Source organism: Adiantum capillus-veneris, chromosome 1, assembly GCF_014529385.1.
Source record: "Adiantum capillus-veneris isolate H3 chromosome 1, ASM1452938v2, whole genome shotgun sequence".
NCBI classification, from domain to species: domain Eukaryota; kingdom Viridiplantae; phylum Streptophyta; class Polypodiopsida; order Polypodiales; family Pteridaceae; genus Adiantum; species Adiantum capillus-veneris.
The window spans coordinates 82,935,291-82,955,797 of NC_140931.1; the positions used below are offsets into that span (position 1 = coordinate 82,935,291).

At 42.6% G+C, this 20,507-nt stretch overlaps 2 protein-coding genes across 2 annotated transcripts; both read left to right on the forward strand.

Moving 5' to 3' along the window:
- Positions 1 to 10,559: 10,559 nt before the first annotated feature.
- LOC147465073 (uncharacterized) lies at positions 10,560 to 11,889 on the forward strand. Its single transcript, XM_086510882.1, has one exon. The coding sequence runs from the start codon at positions 10,624 to 10,626 to the stop codon at positions 11,125 to 11,127; it is 504 nt and encodes a 167-aa protein (XP_086367008.1). The 5' UTR covers positions 10,560 to 10,623; the 3' UTR covers positions 11,128 to 11,889.
- On the forward strand, positions 11,190 to 18,226 carry LOC147465074 (uncharacterized). The gene is made up of 4 exons (XM_086528796.1): positions 11,190 to 11,404; positions 16,836 to 17,760; positions 17,854 to 17,955; positions 18,057 to 18,226. The coding sequence occupies exons 1-2, from the start codon at positions 11,190 to 11,192 to the stop codon at positions 17,488 to 17,490; spliced, it is 870 nt and encodes a 289-aa protein (XP_086384922.1). The 3' UTR covers positions 17,491 to 17,760; positions 17,854 to 17,955; positions 18,057 to 18,226.
- Positions 18,227 to 20,507: the final 2,281 nt, after the last annotated feature.

Below are 20,507 nucleotides of genomic sequence, written 5' to 3' on the forward strand. Positions count from 1 at the left end.
AAGAACAACAATGAGAAGTACATCACCCTCACGCTTGACATACAATGTGCTTTCTGTTGGATTGTTACAAAAGCCTCGTTTGACCAAATGAGTGTCAACCTTCTCATACCAAGCATGAGGAGATTGCTTCAACCCATACAAAGATTTGTTACATTTCACACCTTATCCTCTTGTCCTTTCTTGACAAAACCACAAGGCTGCGTTACATAAAATTACTCAAATATGTCACCATTCAAGAAAGCAGTAACAATGCTTGATTGGTATACATCCCAAACAAAATGAGCTGCCAATGCACAAAGAAAAGGCACAGTAGTCATACGACAAGTGGGAGCAAAAGTTTCTTCATAATTTATGCCTTTCTGTTGCGCATAGCCTTTTGCAACTGGTCGAGCCTTATGGCGATCAAACTCACCATCCGGATTATGTTTTGACTTGTAAACCCACTTTGTACCAATGGACTTTTTTCCAGAAGGCAAATCACATAAAGTCCATGTGTCACTTTCTATAAGTGCATCATATTCTGATTGCATGTCAGCCATCCAATTTTTTGAATTATGTGCTTCATCAAAAGAAAGAGGTTCCTCTATATCACATAGGCTAGACACATCCAAAGCATAACAGTCTGATTCATAAGAGGCATGGCGAGGACCTAAACGAGTACAAGTAGACAAAGGTGCATCCAATTTACTGCCATGCAAAGTGGCACCAGCCATTTTGGCATACCTCTAGCCTGCTCATTTTTAGTGCTTTCCTCATCAAGTACATCATGTACATCTGCACCCCCATAGGCTGTACATTTCCCTCATTGGAATTTACATTCGTACTTCCACCACTGAAAAGAGGCAACAAAGTGTCATAAATGTCCCGTGAGCTTACAATACTATCTCTAGTACATGACAGCAAGGGCTGAGAAGAATCTTCCACAAACACAACATCCCATGAATCCAAAATACGCTTTGTTTGTGGATGATACAACCTGTAACCTTTGCTTTCAACATCGTAACCAATAAAAATACATTTGACAGCCTTAGAATCCAATTTTCTACGCTACGTTTGTTGCACCAAAGCATATGCCAAACAACCAAAAACATGCATGTGCTCAATAGAAGGCTTTCTATCATGCCATGCTTCATATGGAGTAATAGACTGCAAAGCTTTTGTAGGACACATGTTTAGTACATAAGTGGCACACATGATGGACTCAAGCCAAAAGAATGCTGCAAAGCTTGACTTTTGACCACACATCGTTCCATTTCCATAAGTGACATGTTTTTCCTTTCAGCAACACCATTTCGCTAAGGCGTATAAGGCACTGTACATTGGTGTTTTATCCCACAACTAGCCAGAAATGAACTAAATTCATGAGACATATACTCTCCCCCTAAATCCAAACAGAGGGTGCCTATAGTACATTTTGAGACATTTTCAGCCATAGTTTGAAATTGTTTGAAGCATATAAATACTCTAGACTTCGCTTTAAGTAGAAATACCCATGCATGCCTAGAATAATCATCAATGAAAGTCACAAAGTAAAGGTAATTGCCCAAGGATGGAGTTTGCACGGACCCACAAACATCACTATGCACAAGATGCAACTTGCGTGTGGCCCTTACTGAACCATCCTTTGGAAACTTAGATTGCTGCATCTTTCCCAAAATACACCCTTCTAAAACGTGTTTAATAGGTGATTCAAGAGGCGATAAAGAAGAAACCATATCAGGTTTTTGCAAACGTAGCAAATTGGAAAAATTCAAATGACCAAAACGTGCATGCCAAAGTTTTGCATCTAAAATAGCCTTTGAATCCAAAACTGCATTTGCAAAATTTTTTCCACACTTGTCATACAAAGTGAGCTTATACAGCCCACAACACAAAATTAAAGGCCAGATGTATCCACAAATTTGACTACAAGACCAAGTCTAGCAAGTGTAAATACAGACAAAAGGTTCTTTTTTATCTCAGGTACATACAATGCATCAACAAGTGTGAAAGAACTACCATTTGCAACAGTAAGCACAATATTTTTAACTCCTTGAATAGGATAAGAGGCACTGTTGGCACAAGTCATCGTACTCCCATGAGGGACAAACTCAATAGAGGTAAACAAATCATGATGTGTGGTAATGTGCTTTGCATCACCACTGTCAAAATACCACACATGTGAATCTACAACAATTTACATAAATGCATCATGGACAATAGGATCATAAGTGCACTCTGTACTAAATGGCCATTTTGCATCAACATCAGCATCACAATCTCCTTTGATAGAACTACAATCGTTTCACTTGTACTGGACCCTGTAGTGGATCCAACCTCTTTCTTCTTAGCCTCTTTTTCCTTCAATTTTGGACACTCCTTGATCAAGTGATCATTAGCTTTACAATAATAGTAACGCATCTTCTTTTTTCCCTTATCACCAGAATTTCCAGACAAAGTGCTGACAATAGAAGCATTTGGAACAAAAGTTTTGCCACTCGCAACAGAACCGTAATAAGTGGTTACATTTTTGTTCCCACCTTTTCTTTGAGCTGCAATAAAAGCCTGTTCAACTGCACACTGCCTAGTCCTGTTTTTTGTGGAAAGTGACTCTTGCAACAACAATGTGCATAATGAATCAAGCTTGACAACTTCAAGATCTCCTTGGGTCATAAGTCTCCAAGTACTAGCAAAAGTTTGGTAAGAATCTGACAAAGCATCAAGAACAGTCTGCACAAGTGAACTGTCAAAAATGACTTCTCTTACAAAAATTAGTTGCTCATTAACATCCTTGACACTAGCCAGGAAAGTGTCTATTTCATCTTCCTCGTGCATAATCTTCAATTCCAGCTCTTTAGGTAGCAAAGCAATTTCAGTCTCATTGCGGCTTGCATAAGGACCTAATCATTAGAAAAATGAATGCCCAGAACCTGACAAGAACATTATGTCAACTTAAGCTTTTTGTACACAATGTTGCAAGAAGGGTGGACACTTCCTTGAAGACTGTCCCAAAAATCCGTTAAACAAAGGAAAAGTAGTGGTGAATGTAGTCCAAGTGATACCTAGTAGCTCTTTGAAAAGTGAACCTATTGTTCCAATCAAAGTGATCACTAGAGCCCAAGCTAAGAAAAAGAAACATAACTCCTCTAATGAATCAGTGAATACTAAAAATTCCTTGCAAAAGACCAAGAAAAGAAGACGTCAAAGATATGAGATGAGAAAACAGAAACAAAAGGGAGAACTTGAGGAAAAAGCCAAAAAGCTATTCCATAAAAAAGTGAAATAAACTGAGAGTGAAATCAAGGAAACCACTATAGAATTTGTAGGATCAATTTTGGTAGACAAAATTTTTGAGCCAATCAATGCAGCCTTGGAAGCTTTCCAAGTGGAACTTAAAGCATGCCAAAATATGGAAAAAAAAATGGAAAAACTATACTTCTCTAGATATGGAAGCAACTACGCTTGAAGATTATCAAACATTGGTAAGAATTACTCAAGAAATGCTGGAAAGACAAAACCCCAAGCTTGAGAGTATAGCAAAACCTGAGGAGCTTGTGGTAGAAACCAGTAAAGAGAAAGCCATAGTAGTGGTAGAACCCCACCTTGAAACTAAAGAGCCAAAACTCATAGTGCCTGACAGTGAAGATGCTTTAGATGGAATTTTGTTTGTGGAGGAAGACTAGCCAGGACATTTATGGGAAAAAATGAGAGAGATTAATGATGGGAGCATAACTTTGAAATCAGCTCCTATAGAGAAAGTCTGGTTAGACAATTTACCTCTTGATATGGACATGGATATACAATCCATGTATGAAGATTGCGGCTTTGAAGCATCAGGAATGTCTTACCCATTGACTCCAAAAACATCACCCTCTTACTTAGGAGACACCGAAGATGAGTCCATAGTGTGCAAAAACACTCAGGTAAAAAGAGTGGAACAGACCCTAGAGGTAGAGAACATCCATCCAATCATGTCAACACCCATTCAATGTACTCTTACCTTGGGAGAACTGTTAAAAATTAGACCATATTTATGGAATGATTTACAAAAAACTCTAGAGAAGGTGAGGATAACAGGGCTAATAGCAAAAATTAGGGTAAATTGAAATATGAATTGGATAACAAGGAGATTAGATCCATCCCTATGAACAAAGTCGGAGAATACTACGAGGGGGAAGAAGAAAACACAACTCTTCTAGTGATATATAATGATGTAGAAACCATGGCAATACTGGACAACCGGGCAGACATAGCCATAGCCACAAAAGCATTATGGGAATCATGGTGAAAACTATCCATTAGATAAACTCAAATGAAATTACAATTGGCAGATGGACACATAGAAAAATCCCTAGGACTACTTGAAAAAGTGATAGTTAGTTCCTATGGAATTGATTATCAACATACTTTTGCAATAATGGATTTTGGAAAGAAACTTAATTCTGAAATCATCTTGGGAAGGCCATTCATGCGGCAAGTACAACTCATTCAAGATTGCAGAAACAACTACCTATTCTTAAAGAAAGTGGGATCAATCACAAGGATTAATTTGAAAGATCACACTTATAGAGATGTAATGAAAACACCCATTCAAGAATTTGACTCCAAGATGGAAAGATCATAGTGGAACAACCTGTAAGGGAACTAATAAAGTAGGGTCAGTCATATGAAGGATTTGAAAATGAAAAGAAAATAGATTTAGCTGAACCAGGAGAAGAGCCCAGACCTGCCTACATTGCAAACGACTTAACTGGGGAAGAAGAAGAGCTTTTGCTAAGCTTACTGAAAGAATACCGGGATATCTTTGCTTGGTCTTAGAAAGATCTCAAAGGTATTCCAAGCCCAAATTACTAAGAAGCCTTTTAGCGGTTGGACAGGTAGGGGGCATGTGATTCCCTTATAGCAAGATTTGCTCATTTAACAACCTGACGTTATATTAACATGAACAAGTCAGTCCTCTGATCACTTTATATGAACTGTAATTTTCACTTTACCATGTTTAGGATAAATATGTTTACCTAAAAAGCTCTGTGACTGAGGCGTCAGACCAATTGTAGACAGACTGCAAATTAAGCATTGCCAATGCGGTACGGAGAACTGAGATTTTTGCACCAGTGTAGAGTGGCATGCGTACAAGACTTTGCATCATCTCGCCCTCCTCATCATTGCTATCATGCCGTCGATATAAACGGGATGGATGAGGTTGGTCCACAGTATTGCCTTCAATGTTGTCGCCTTCTATGTTGGAATCCATGTCAAAGAACGCGTCCAACATTTGCTCCATCTCTACTTCTTGAAATGCCACTTCAGGTATTGGTTAGGAGGACTCAATCGATGGCTGATCGTTTGAAAATCATCTTCTCTGGGATGAAGTTGGAGCAATATCTACTTGCGGACTTTGAACTTCAATCTCTAGACCATGAGATCGATAACGCAGGTCTTGTACTTGCTCTATCGGAAAGAGACTGTGATTGCGTATGTGTTGGTCGCAGATTTTTTATTTTTGAAAGATCTGATGCTTGCAATGCGTACAAGGACACGCCATCCTATTGTCCATACTTTATCTACCAATGATGCAACAAATAATTAAAACACTCTCGTTGTTATAACTACACACTACTTAGTATATGACAAGCTTTAATAACCTCACATTCTCTAGCCAGGCCCGATCCCCGCACACCTTGATCTAGAGGTGCACGAAGATTAGGACCATAGGGTAATAATTTCGTATTTATTGATCAATGACTATATATTAAAGTTCTTGAAGTCTGTGTGCACTTTTGAAGTCTGATTGCATTTTTCTACCATTTTTTGCTAACTCTAACAACCTCACATTCTCTAGCCAAGCCCGATCCCCGCACACCTCGGTCTAGAGGTACACGGAGATTAGGACCACAGGGTAATAATCTCGTCTTTATTGGTCAATGACTATATATTAAGGTTCTTGAAGTCAGTGTGCATTTTTGAAGTTCGATTGCGTTTTTTCTACTATTAATTTGACGCTAGCTCTAACCTAACTTATAATTAACCTAACCTATAACATAATCCTAACCTAACTTAATGTAACCTAACTTATAACCTAAACCTAACCTATAACCTAACCTAACCGAAGTCCCGTTTGCATTTTTAGAAGTACACGAGTCATTTTCGAAGTCCGATTACGTTTTTAGAAGTACACGAGTCATCTTCGAAGTCCGATTGCATTTTTTCTACTATTAATTTGACGATAGCTCTAACCTAACCTATAATCATTATGCCTAACCTATAATCTAACCTAACGTAAAACCTATACTTAACTTAACTTAATGTAACCTAACTTATAACATCTACCTAACCTAACCGAAGTCTGTTTGCGTTTTTTGAAGTACACGAGTCATCTTCGAAGTCCGATTGCGTTTTTACTACTATTAATTTGACGCTAGCTCTAACCTAACCTATAATCGTTATGCCTAATCTATAATCTAACCTAACGTAAAACCTGTACCTAACTTAACTTAATGTAACCTAGCTTATAACATCTACCTAACCTATAACCTAACCTAACCGAAGTCCGTTTACGTTTTTAGAAGTACACGAGTCGTCTTTGAAGTCTGATTGCGTTTTTTCTACTATTAATTTGACGCTTGCTCTAACCTAACCTATAATCGTTATGCCTAACCTATAATTTGACATAACGTAAAACCTATACCTAACCTAACTTAATGTAACCTAACTTATAACATCTACCTAACCTAATCGAAGTCCGTTTGCGTTTTTAGAAGTACACGAGTCATCTTCAAAGTCTAATTGCGGTTTTTTCTACTATTAATTTGACGCTAGCTCTAGCCTAACCTATAATCGTTATGCCTAACCTATAATCTAACCTAACGTAAAACCTATACCAAACTTAACTTAATGTAACCTAACTTATAACATCTACCTAACCTATAACCTAACTTAACCAAAGTCCGTTTGCATTTTTAGAAATACATGAGTCATATTCGAAGTTCGTTTGTATTTTTTTGACTATCATGGTGTCGATAGCTCTAACTTAACCTATAATCTCACCTAACATATGACCTAAATCTAACCTAACCTAACCTAACATAAAAACAACACAATGATGAGGTGTTTAGACAAACGACAAGCCATACAACTTGCCCACAATGCATATGCAATGTGGGCAAGCTCTATGGCTTGTCAATTTGGCAAACGGCTCACCATTGTGTTGTTTTTAGAGTTGCGAAGCGATTTTATGGCGTGAAAATCGCTCGCAGACATATAAACAACACAATGGTGAGCCGTTGGCAATATGGCAAGCCATAGAGCTTGCCCACAATGCATAAGCCTTGTGGGCAAGATTTCTGACCTGCTATATTGCCAAACGGATCGCCATTGTATTGTTTTTAGGGGCACGTGATAATTTTGGTGCTTGAAAAACGCTCGCAAACATATAGACAACACCATGGCGAGCCGTTTGGCAATACGGAAAGCTATAAAGCTTGCCCACAATGCATATGCATTGTAAACAAGATCTATGGCTTGACGTATTGCCAAACGGCTCGCCATGGTGCTATTTTAGGACTTGAAAACCACTCGTGGACATATAAACAACACAATGGCGAGCCGTTGGCAATACGAAAAGCCATAGAGCTTGCCCACAATGCATGTGTGATGTGGGTAAGCTTTATGGCTTGCCATATTGACAAACGGATTGCCATTGTGTTGTTTTTATAAAGCGCTATGCGTAAGCTCTACTGCTTGCCGTTGGTACAGCTGAAGATGATTGACCTATGGAAGTACAAGAGGTCCGGGCATGGCCGTTTGCAGGCAGGTGATGGGTACATTGGGCAGTTATTTGATGGAGCCAGGAAACAGGAGTAAGTGTTGATATCACAAGCTTGTGAGCGAGACAAGGGGTGCTAGATATAGGTGCTATCAGGTTTGTGATATGGGATTTGGTGCAAGATGTCTGCACGACACTCTATTGCCCGAATGTGTATGCCAAATGCGGCAATGTACAGGTCATTGTGGTTCTCAAGACTTGGAAGGTGGACGGTGCTATGATGTGTATGTTGGAACGGACTAAGGTCAGCGGAGTCGAAATCTTTATGTATTTGAGTGCGGCTTCATGGTCATTTACTATTCGAGTGTCACTTTGAGCTCGAAACGATGATTGATCGCGGCGAACACTAGTATTTAGAACAAGATTTTTGGTGATCAGGTTAGCATTAACACAGTGAAGCTCGAATATCGAAGTATGCAGAGCTCGCGATAGCTGTGCCGAGCATTCTCACGTGGGAAAGGAGGCCATGGTGGCTATTTTTAGAGAAGGCTTAACTGGGAGTTGAAAAAAAGAAAAAAAGAGGTGGGGCTGGCCAGGGATCAACGAGGAGGTGCGGCATCTGTTGGGCTGCATGGGGAGAACTGAAGGAGCCAAGCCAGGCCGTGACCAAGGGCAAAGCAGGGCCGCCACTGACAAGAAGGAAACAATGAGGGCGAGCATCTGGAGGGGAGGCAGCCCGTTATCCAAGAGGAGGGCAGGCCAGTGATCTGTGTAGGGATTGAGGGGCCGCCAGAAGCCATCAAGAAGGAGAGGGCTGCCAGGTCGCCTGAAAGGAGGAAGGCTACTGCAGGGAGAGTGGCACGGGAGGGGTGGCCAATAACATGGTTTTGGGGGACCAGTTGGGGACCTATCAGGGCGGCAGCCCGTTATACAGGGGAGGGCGCTGCTGAAGGGGAGAACGAGGGCAAGCGGGTGCTTAAGGGCCGCCAGGGGGCTGGCCATGCAAGGGAGTGAAAAGGGCGGGCCTTGAAGGGAGGAACCAAGAGGTGGTGGGCCGTCGACAGAAGGGCATGGCTATGAGCAAGGGATGCCACCAGTGGTGGCGGTGATTGGAGTCACGAGGAGCTGCAAAAATGACAGAGGCCGTGCTAAGGGGGCTCGCCAATTGCAGGGGTGCCGGCTGCAGAAATTGGAAGGGCTGAAAATGGAGCTGCAAGGCATGCGAGAGGAGGGCGCTACAGGTGGGAAACGGTCAAGGTGAAGTGCAAGGCCGAGAGCTGCATGCTGGATGGAGCCGAGTGCAAGGGTCTGTAGCGTTGAGAGGAGAAGCTGAGCAAGTCGAGGAAAGCCGCCATCTGCAAAAGGGGATGAAGGGGCTGCAGGAAGCTTGAAGGGGACCACCATCTGTGAGTAAAGACGAGCAAGGGGCTGCCTATGCATGAAGAGGGGAATCAATTGAGGAGCTTTGGACAAGAAGAAGCCAACGAGGGCTTCAGTGGTTGTTCAACAGGTGGCAAAAAAGGTTCAAGAGTTGTGTCCCTCGAAGATTGTGTATTGAGGTTGTTTTGAAGCAAGGATAGCAATCATTGCCGGGTTATTTTTGTGTTGTCTATGTCCACTTATTACTTCTTGTCTATATCGTCTTGTGCCCTAGTACGCCTGTGGTAGCGTTGGCTCTGGGTTTTGTGTATATTTGTGTGCAGAGAGGGAGAGAGAGAATGATTGAGTGAGTTTTTTGTGTGTGTTCGAGGCATGTGTCGCCTCCCTGTGTGAGTGTGTATATCTGGGAATGCTAGTAGGTGAGCCTGTTCATTGGAAGTTTGCAAAAAGTGTGTGTGTGTGTGTGAATCTGTGTGGATAGGGGTGTCAAACGAACCTTGGGCTATAGAGAGGCAGGCATATTGTGTGTCGGGTGTTGTTCCCATTTCCTCCTTTCCATCTTGTGGTGCCCCCACTGAGGATCCACTGATTGCTTCCTAACAAAGTGTTCATGAGTCAAGATGAAGCAGGAGTTTGGTCCAGTGTTCAAAGGAGATGAAGATGCAGACGATTGGATTGCATATTTTGAGCTATTTATGCTCGTAGTATTGCTGATGCCAGGTGATGAAGCAAAGCTCCAGACTCTACCTTTGGTGTTGCGAGAAAAAGCAAAAGTTTGGTTCGATGGCTTAGAAGATGCACACAAGCAGACTTGGATCGGATTTCGAGAGCACTTTCTACAAAGATATCAAAAGGTGGTGTCGACTTCGGAAGCAGATGCAAAGATCAAAGGCTTGCAGTAGGAAGTAAGTGCAAATTTTGATGCTTTTGTTGATAAATTTGAAGCTTATTGGGGGGATTTTGCAGCTACTATCCAAGCAACAAATGTGGGATATTTTAAGCGGGAAAAGTTTCTATCATGCTTGCATCCTTATGTTTGTGAGAGAGTGATTTATGAAGATCCAAGGACCTTTGATGAAGCTGTCCAAGTCGCCAGAGCAAAGAGTTAAAAGATGAAGAAGAAGATGGAGGCAAGATTGCTACAGTCGACAATCACGGTAGCCAGTGGACCTAGGCCCAAACAGATTGAGGAGCATCAAGAGGTAAAAGCTCCTTTTTTTATTGATATGAATGTGATCAAAGCACGTGAAGCTAATGCCAGGCTAGAGGAGGTAGAAGAAGTGCTAACCAGGTCTCAAAAGGTGCAGCGAGGTATGTTCAGGGTGCCACCCAGTCTGCTTCCTCAAGAGGACGAGGGGACAAAAGGCCTTGAAGACGAAGTGTTGGTTCCAGAACTAGAAATAAGGAAGGTAGCAGTGGTACAAGAATTGGCAAGTTCAAAAGAGGAGTCCGAAAGTTCTTGTAGCTCTAGCAGCAGTTTGGACACAGAGAGAGAATCCATGTATTGTAGGTATGAAACTTATGATGTTTTTTATGTGGATGAAGTGATGAACAATGTATGTGAGTTGCCTGCCAACCAGCTAAAGGTTGAAGAGAAGTATAGTGCTTCACCTTGTGTGAATCTGCCAGTCGAGCAGCCCTATCAAATGTCGTGTGATGGTGAGTCCCTGTTGGAGGATATTCCTAGAATATGGTTTGATTGTGCATCCAGTTTGATTGGAGAACAAGTTTCTGAGGATGACTTGCAGGAGCTAGAAGCAGAAACAGGGGTATGTCGAAGTGATTTGTCTATGCAGGGGGTGGGGCAACCTTGCCTTGGTGAGCATGTAGAGGTGTGCTTTGAAGTTTCGGAGTTTGTGTGTGGTCGTGGAGAGCTAGCTCCGGTAGATGACTCTATGGAAACTGATACAGGTGCAGCCTATGAGAGTGAGGCTCCATACAACAAGAGAGGTGCCACCAATCTTGCAGTTGGTGAGGTATTTGAAGAACAGGTTGAAGCTTGAGAAGGTCATGCTCTTGAATATGAAAAGGTGGTCTTAGAGCCGTTAACAGAGGGTTTGGATACATGTTTGCAAAGGGAACATGTTTGCTTGGCTATGCAGCAAGTGGAGGCAAATTGCAGGGTTTTGCTATTTTATGGGATGCTATGGATACATGTATTGTGGGAGGTTGCTTTACAGGTGTCTTTATGGGATTTTTTGAAGAAGACTATATTATGGAGGGTTCTCTAATAGGTGACATGATAGTTGTTTGTGGTACCGGTGCTTCAAGTATTCGAAAGTATGCTTATGGTTGGATGGAAGGATTATGTATGCAGGGTGACAAGGCTCCGTGCTATAAAGAGCTCGTGCTATAAAGAGCTGGAGGGGTGGCGAGTTTATTGGCCTACAAGTGCAAAGGAAGGCTTGGATATGCATGTTTTACAGGTGGATGGACACGGCCATAGTTTTGTTTTTGATGCAGGTGGAGCCTACACTATGATTGGGGAAGTTGTGAGCTTTCCATTTGACCCTGGCGGGTGATGCAGTGGCATATGATTTTCTCTCTATCTCCATCCTATCTATATAGCCACTATATCATTTTTCTTATGCAGTCACTACAAGAGGCTATTCATATTAGCGACGCTAAAAAAAAAAATTCCCGGCGTCACTATGAGCGTCGCAAATTTATTTGTAAATTTACGACGCTCATAGCGACGCCGGCTGGGCTAAAAAAATAACCGAGCACACCCAAAAACTCAGATCTCAGATCTGAGTTTTTCGGCGCCCTCAAGCAAGGAGCAGGTAACTCTCTCCCTCTCTCTCTCTCTCTCTCTCTCTCTCTCTCTTTTTCTTCTACACACACACACACACACACACACACGAGGAGAAGAAGGAGAGCCAGGTATGCTCCTTCCCTCTCCTCATTCTCATGTTCCCTTCCCCTCTTTCTCTCTCCCTCTCTCACACACACATACACACACACAAAGTGTTTTTGAGAGAGAGAGAGAGAGAGAGAGAGAGAGAGTACAAACATAAAAAAAAACGCGCACACACATACATAAACAAAGAATGCACACACACATTGAGAGAGGAAAAGAGAGAGAGAGCATGCATAAACAAAAAACGCACGCATTGAGAGAGGAAAAGAGAGAGAGAACATGCATAAACAAAAAACGCACACATTGAGAGAGGAAAAAACAGAGAAAACATGCATAGGATCCAAAAAAACGCACACACATTGAGAGAGAAAGAGAGAGAAACTAATTTAACGTCGTAGGAAACTAATTAAAATTAAAAGACCTAAAGATCTAGCCGACGAGGAGTTGAACTCAAGACCTATTATTCAAGAGGAAAATGGCATAATCAATCTATCATACTTGGCATGGGTGATAGAAAGGTTATACCATTTATCTCTTTTTATTGGCACACACATCCACACACGCGCACACACACAAGAAGAAGAGAGTTATAACATCGTAGGAAACTATCTTAAAAAACGTTAAAGATTAGGTTAGATGTAGACTTACGTTAAATTAGATTTAGGTTTATTTAAGTTAAATTAGATTAGATTTAGGTTTATTTTTAACTAGATTTACGTTTATTTACGCTAGATTTAGATTTACGTTATATTAGATTAGATTTAGGCTTCCATAGACTGCGATGCCTGCATGAAGCGGGTGAAGAAAGCCCTCAATGGAATATAGGGTATTGCTGCCTTCACTCATGTTGGGCTCCGTCGATCCAAAAGTACTGGTGAAATGTCTTCAGAAGATAGGGAAGAAGGTGGATCTTCAGGGCGGCAAGAGTCACTACATCCCCAACACAATGACCATCTAGACAACCTCTAGTCATTCAACAACAACTTCAAAGTTAGTAACAAGAGCAAGAACGGTCTACAGGGCCAATTGCTGTCGTCAGATGTGGATGGAGATGAGGCAGCGTCACCGCCGGAAGTTAACTCTCATATCTTTAGTGATGAGAATGCCAACTCTTGCCGAGTTATGTGAAAAATTATGTGTTAAATCAGTTTAAAGGTTCTTATAATCCCTGTTAGTTTAGTTCTTTGTTTTTAATATAACATAATTTACGTTAGATTTAGATTTATGTTATATTAGATTAGACTTAGGTTTATTTAGGTTTACCCACACACACACACACACACACACACAAGAAGAAGAGAGTTTTAACGTCGTAGGAAACTATCCCAAAAGACGTTAAAGATTAGGTTAGATGTAGACTTACGTTAAATTAAATTTAGGTTTATTTTTAGTTAGATTTACGTTTATTTAGATTTACGCTTATTTACGTTAGATCGAGTCCACGCAAGAATTACTTACGGTTTAGGGTTTAGAGTTAGACGAACAGTGAAAAGATCTACTGTGAAAAGATGTTAAGATGTTGTGAAGTGCTACAGCTAGAGAAGAGGCAAAGGGGTTTTGTCCACTACATGCAGTATCATGTAGACGTGGGTCTGTAGATTTCTTGTACCCACAAATATAGGTATTGACCAATAAAGACGAGATTATAACCCGGTGGTTCTGATCTCCGTCCACCTCTAGACCGAGGTGTGAGGGGATTGGACATGACTAGAGAATGTGAGGTAAAGAGAGAGAGAGAGAGAGAGAGAGAGAGAGAGAGAGAGATAAGACGAAGAATACCAATAGAATATTAAATTTGTTGTCCAGGTTATAAGATTTTTATCCTCATTATGGATAGTGACGAGGATGTGGGACCGTCCAACCGAAACACCTATCTCTCAACGAGGGTCTTATGTCCTTGTATTCAATGCAAGCATGCTGTGCGACGGACAAGACGTGTTTCTTTGCAGCACGTTCGCGAATTTGGGGAGTTCGATCCATCTATTATAGATCGAGTTGTTGCCAATTATAACTCGTCGGACTCTGACGCTGGCCAACAAGCAGCAATCTTGCAACCCAATAGACATGTTCGCAGGCGCTTTGGTCAAGCAGCATATGTGAGGCCACAAGATGTAGCCTTTGACAGCTCGGGGGATGATCATGCAGAGCACATTCCCAACGAGGCAATGTTTGAGCCCGAGATTGATGAAATGATCGAGACGATCATGGATTCAGAAAGGCTTATCTATGATGATATGAAAAGTGAAGCCGATACGCCATTGTATAATGGAGCACGTATGTCTAGATTGAAAGCACTCCTGGTTCTTCTCAACATGCAGGCAAAGTTTGGATGGAGTGACACTAGCGTCACAGCGCTTTTCAGGTGATCTATTACAATTAGTTTACTTTAATAAAACTCTAAATGTATAATGATCTGATAGATTTTTACACGACTGTATCGTATTTTTATGTTGTGTAGATTGATGAAAGAGCACATACTACCAGCTGACAATGTGATGCCAGATTCCCGAGATAAAGCAAGAAAGATTTTGCGAAACTTGGGGATGGATTACAATTCTATCCACGCTTGTCCTAATGACTGCATTCTTTTCAGAGGGGAATACATAGACATGGAGAAGTGTCGGAAATGTGATTCCGAAAGATATCGAGTAGATCTCCACGGGACAAAAATTCCACAAAAGGTTTTGCGACATTTTCCTCTACTTCCTCGCATCAAGCATTTCTTTGAATGTAAGTCCATGGCCACCCTAGCATCATGGCATGAGGAGAATAAATCTTCGGATGGTGTGCTACGAATTCCTGCAGATTGCGCAGCCTGGAAACATATAGATGGAACATGGTCGGATTTTGCCAGGGAAGCTTGAAATTTGTGCTTAGGCCTGGCTATGGATGGCGTAAATCCATTTGGTCAAAGATCAACATCTTACAGTGTATGGCCCGTTGTCATCGTCAACTACAACATTCCCCCGTGGTTGACTACGAAGAAGGGGCACCTATGGCTAAGCTTGATTGTGCCAGGGCGATATAAAGTGGGGAATATGGATGTGTATCTTCATCCACTATTGGAAGAGCTACAACAATTGTGGATTGGCATAGAGGTGGTGGATATGAGCCGACACACAGGACGACGGAATGCATCTTCTTGTTCACATAGTTGATGAGGTGGAAATAGCTGGCACAGTTCATTCCAGATGTATGTTCTTCTTAGAACGTTTCATGAAAACGCTTAAGGGATATGTGCGTCAAAAGGCACGTCCGGAGGGTAGCATGGCAGAAGGTTGGTTGGTATCAGAGTCCCTAGTGTACATTGGAGAGTGGCTAGACGGATTTGATAAAGCCCGGGACACGCTATGGCGAACCATAGATGATGAGCGCATATTTGGGATTGTCATGTGCAATCTCGGTGTTGAGAAGAAGATGACGGAATATCTAGAGGCTAAAATCAACCGATTTTGCATGCTTCACAATCCAGTGATGCAAAAGTGGATTTCACAATATGAGGATGCAAAGCAAGAGCGACAAAGGGCACGAATCGAGTGGAGACAGGGGAGACGACCACCGATGCACTATCCGACGGTTCTGGAGAGCCTACCAACCTTCATGAGCTTAAGATGGTTGCACAACCAATTGAAAAGCGCACAACAATGCGGTGACGAAGTGACTGAGGAAGAGTGGGAGTACTCTCGGGGTTGCGCTACCAAGGTAAGTTTGCAATGTACGACTAGCTAGTGACTTTATTTCTACACGTTTGAACAGCCACTCATAATCTTTGTTCGTTGTAGTATAAGTCATACACAGCAGCATGGTGTAAAGGTCCACATTTTAGGGTGGAACGAATCGACAAAAAGCGTTTTACTCAAGATTGTGGAATCATGGTAAAATTTGAATAGTCTAGTCGACGACGTTCCTCTGATGCAGATCCTGTGGTGGCGGAACTCACTTACTTCGGCACGCTGCAAGAGATTTTGAGGATCGATTACAGAGGATTTTTTGTCGACTTGTTCGACATGCAATGGTTCAAGATAATCATGGAGGGTCGCAACGCTACTGTGCGTAGAGGAGAGTCTGGTTTTCTTGAGGTGGATTCTACTAAGAAATGGACTGACCTAAGAGACACTTTCGTACTACCTGAGCATTGTGAACAAGTAAGTATGTAAATAGTTAACATCCCCCTTTTACAAGCTATGTGCTTGAAAGCTCTCATGTAAGTTATGTGGCTCTGGCAGGTAATATTTCATCCTACAAATTCTACATCAAACTGGTGGTACGTCATAGAGGTAGCCCCTCGTAGTGCAAGGAAATATGAAGGCTACCATGTGCCAATCACAACGGCATCAATGGAGGAGATCAGAGAAGATGCTCAATCAGAAGCCGCTACGGTGGTGCCAGACGAGCATCAAGATGCTACTACTCTATATGGGGTGCATGCAGAGGAGCTACAAAATGAAACAGAGGATATGTGTTTAAACGGAGAGCTCTATATAGATATAGGAAGTTATGCTGAGCTATGCGAGGATGAGAGAGAGATCTCTTAAAGCCACAAATATTGTATTTGAACAATTTTGCTTCGTGTTGTAAAAGCTCTGGCTCTCTAAGTACCTTCCATGGTGTATAACGCTCTTTTCTACTCGCGCTCACATCTTTTGATTGAAAATTCTGAGTTTTCGACTTGCCTCTTCTATCACTCAATTCATTGCGTCATTGTATTTATATGCGTCATTACGTCATTGTATATAATGGTCTTTGCGTCATTGTCTACTCTATTCATTCAATATTAAGTTTAAATATTCGTGTGTTTAATGCAGTTATGGATGATGAGGAGTTTCTTTCTTCTTTGTCACCGCAGCAGAGACAGTGGTACGTGGAGCGTCATCGCTCTGGCACATCATCGCGCGTTCCTACTCCATCCGCATCTCCCTCTCTTTCGGAGCATTCGGCGCGCTCCGAAGCTTCGGCGTCAACGAGACGAGCTTCACACTCGTCTAGACACCGGCGCTCTAGTGGTGGCGGTGGCGATTGTTGTGGGGATTCCGCCACCGATGCCTCCACACCGTCTCGTGTCGAACGAGGCTCTTTACCCTCCCCTTCTTTGCCCGCCACCACACCAGCCACAGCATCGCCATCTACGCTAGGTTTTTCACGGCTGACTGTTCCTAGAAGCTACACACCTCTACCTACTCCGCCAGGAGCCACCCCACTCGACACTCCTCGCTTCGGGGCCCAGACGCCGGTGGAGACACCTGACGTCCGTACCCCCATCGACACACCGCTAGAGACCCCTGCCGGGACACCCAGGTTCACACGTCATCGGCTAGAGGGCTTGTCTTACTCCGTCGACTTCAGCGGCAGCATCATCATGGATGATGATGGCAAGAAGGTAATCTCGCGCATGCGTGGTCTTTGCTCTCAGCTGTTTAGACACTACATACTAAACAAATGGACTGAAGTACCAAGTGATTTTAAAAACAGAGTCATCAGCATACTTCATGATGAGTTTCCCGTTTGAACACGGGATCAGCGCTTCAATGAAGACCTGATGAAGATTCGAATGCGCGAATACTGCAAACACAAGCGTTCCGAAGTGCAAAAAGCAATCAAGAATGGGTGGAACAGGCCAGATTGGCTGGCCAAAGAAGATTGGAAGAATGCGAAGAAAGCAGCGCGCGAGAATCCCGACAAGTGAAAGCAACAAAAGGATGCAGCCAGAGCGCGAGTAGAGGCAGGGAGCTCGCACCACTTGGGGAGCGGTGGATGGGCATCATTTGAGGCCGATTTTGTAAGTGTTTTCGCATTGCTCTTTATGTTCGATAGTTTAGGGTTTATGAGTTTTTTAATTCTAACATAATGAAATCTTTGTATGTTTTGACAGTCGTCGATGACAGGACGTGATCCCACACCGTACGAGCGCGAGTACGTAGGCAGGAAGGGCTTAAACGCCCTGATGGACATTCTCAGTTCTCGCAGCGGCATGGTTAGTATTTGGGTTTACTCTTTTCTATTTTTTGTATTGTTTTATAACTGTCGTTATATGTTTATACTTACTGAAAGCTGTCTTCTTGTCTTTTTTTGCAGAATCCGACAGATACGCCGCTTGAACGCGATGAGACGTCTGACTAAACGACGTCAATTTAGCCGTAGCTAGATAGCATTAGTTTAGGGTTTCTCATAGCTTATGTATCATGAGACGGATTTTATACGTCTTTTTGAACCATGTATATTATTACATTTTTCACCGCAGTTCATTTTGCCAATCAATCTTTATGCCTATGATGTTGTACAATTGTCATTATTACATTTGCCAATCAATTCATTTTGCCTATGATGTGTACAATTGTCAATTTTACGCTTGTCAATTTTGCAAACAATGCGTCTTGTGGGTGACTATTTTGGGTCTATTATCTACCCTTGCACTTTTTTTTAAAAGTGAATCAAGTACAATATGGTTGATGGGTGGCAGGGCATTCAATGCCCTTTCACCCAAAAAAAAATTCTCTCGGGCGTCGCTATAACCGTCGCTATTTATGGCTTTGTAGCGTCGCTATGAGCGTCGCTATAGTCTTCTGTGTAAATATCGCTATAACCGTCGCTATGAGCGTCGCTATATAGCGACGTTTATAGAGGCGCAATTAGCGACGCTCGTAGCGACACCGGGGGTTATAAAAACCTTGTGTATTTCCGTCGCTAACAGCGTCACAAGAGCACACAACCTCTTGTAGTGAGTCTATGTAGCTATTTTATATCATTCTCTCTATGCAGTAATATTTTACCTAAATAATGCTATGGTTGAGCATGAATGCTCAACGTGGGGTGGGCAAAGATGGTGCACCGAGTTTGTGTCGACAGAGGGAGAAGCCAGCAGCAAAAATATGGCATCAGGTAGGATGATGGTATCAGACTTTGATAGGTCTCAAATGCATTTTGGAGCAGGTCTCACAGTGATGTGTATACTAGATGTGGTCATTAACAGGTCAACTCATGGTTTTTTGGAGCTCTACTAGCCGAAAGCTTAACGGCGTGTGTGCCAACTCGGTGGACAAGTTCACCGGGATCGAAGATTGTGATGGTCTTGGTAGTCATCACTTTGTCGTCGGGTATCTCGATGCCCCGATGTTGTCTATGTGGAGATACATGTGTTATTTTGCAGCCATGTTAACCTTTGTGCAAGAGCACATATCATCGTGCTAAGGGATGCAAAGCTATACATGGATGGTCGACCGCGGCTGTCACTATTTAGGGGAATCTCTTTGGTGATCAAATTGGAATCAAAGCTTTGTTGGATCGGTAACTTTTAACGTGTGAAAGGGGGCCAAACCCAAAGCTTTTTAAAGCTATTAATAAAAAATAAAAACAAGGAGCTGCAGTTGATGCAGGTGGTGGGCTGATTGAAGGAAAGCGCCACCACTTGGAAGATGGCATGACAAGGGTGCCATATCAGGTAGCATGCAGTTGCTTGGTGAGGCCGGGAGAGGAAGGACTACCTGTTGAGGCGCCACAAAGGCGGGCTGCTTGAAGGAAAGCGGGGGGACTTGGAGGTTTGCATGAGGGGGGCGTCCAGCTCGGGAGAGCGCAATAGAGGAGGAGAGCTAGGAGCGCTGAGGTCTGCAGGTGTGGAGGACCACATGAGGTGAGGCCATGATTGAGGGCCAAGGGCCGTGAGCAAGCCGGGGGAAGGCTAGAAGGGAATGGCAGGCTGCCACATCCAATAGCAGGCATAAGAGGGTCAGGTGGTTGGCTATAGACAGTAGGGAAACTGCATCATGGTTACCTCCAATCGGTTGCAGGAGAGGATGAGGGGGTCAACAGAGGTGGCACCACTCATGAGGACCAAGTTGGAGGGGTTGGCCGCCAAAACCAAAGAGAAGCAGGCCGTTGGGGAGCCAACGATGTATAGGAGAAGGGCTTGAGTGCAGAAGGCAGAGCAGTGAGTGGGTTGCCGACTACATGAGAGAGCAGGTCGGAAGGAGCTGAGGAGGGGGCGGTATTACGTGGCCGTCAAGAGCACAAGGAAGCGCCATCAGGAGGGTGCATGGCGGGATGAACTGTTGACAACATAGGAACGCCATCTGTTGAAGTTGGCCATGAGTGTGAGCCTTGGAGGAGTTTTGTTGGAGGTTATAAACTTGCGAGCTTGTGATTTCGACCCTTATAATCCCTAGTTAGAGATTTTGCATATTTCATCATATATAATGAGCTTTTCACCACTTAGTGTAAGCTATTTTAGAAAACACTAACCACAAAATATGGATATAATACCCAACATTAATGGTTCAAGATAGAACCATTCTTGCTAGTAAGCCCACAAATACAAAGAATCCTTCAATACATGTATAAAATTTATTTTAATTAGTAATAGGAATAAAACATGATTTATAAATATGATCCAATAATTAATAGAGAAATAAAATGTCAAAACACTTTGTAGTGAAATAAACCACCACTAAACCATATGCCCAACACATGGACCTGTCAATGTGGACAATTTCACCGGATACCATAATGGGTTTCACAAAAAAGTTACACCAA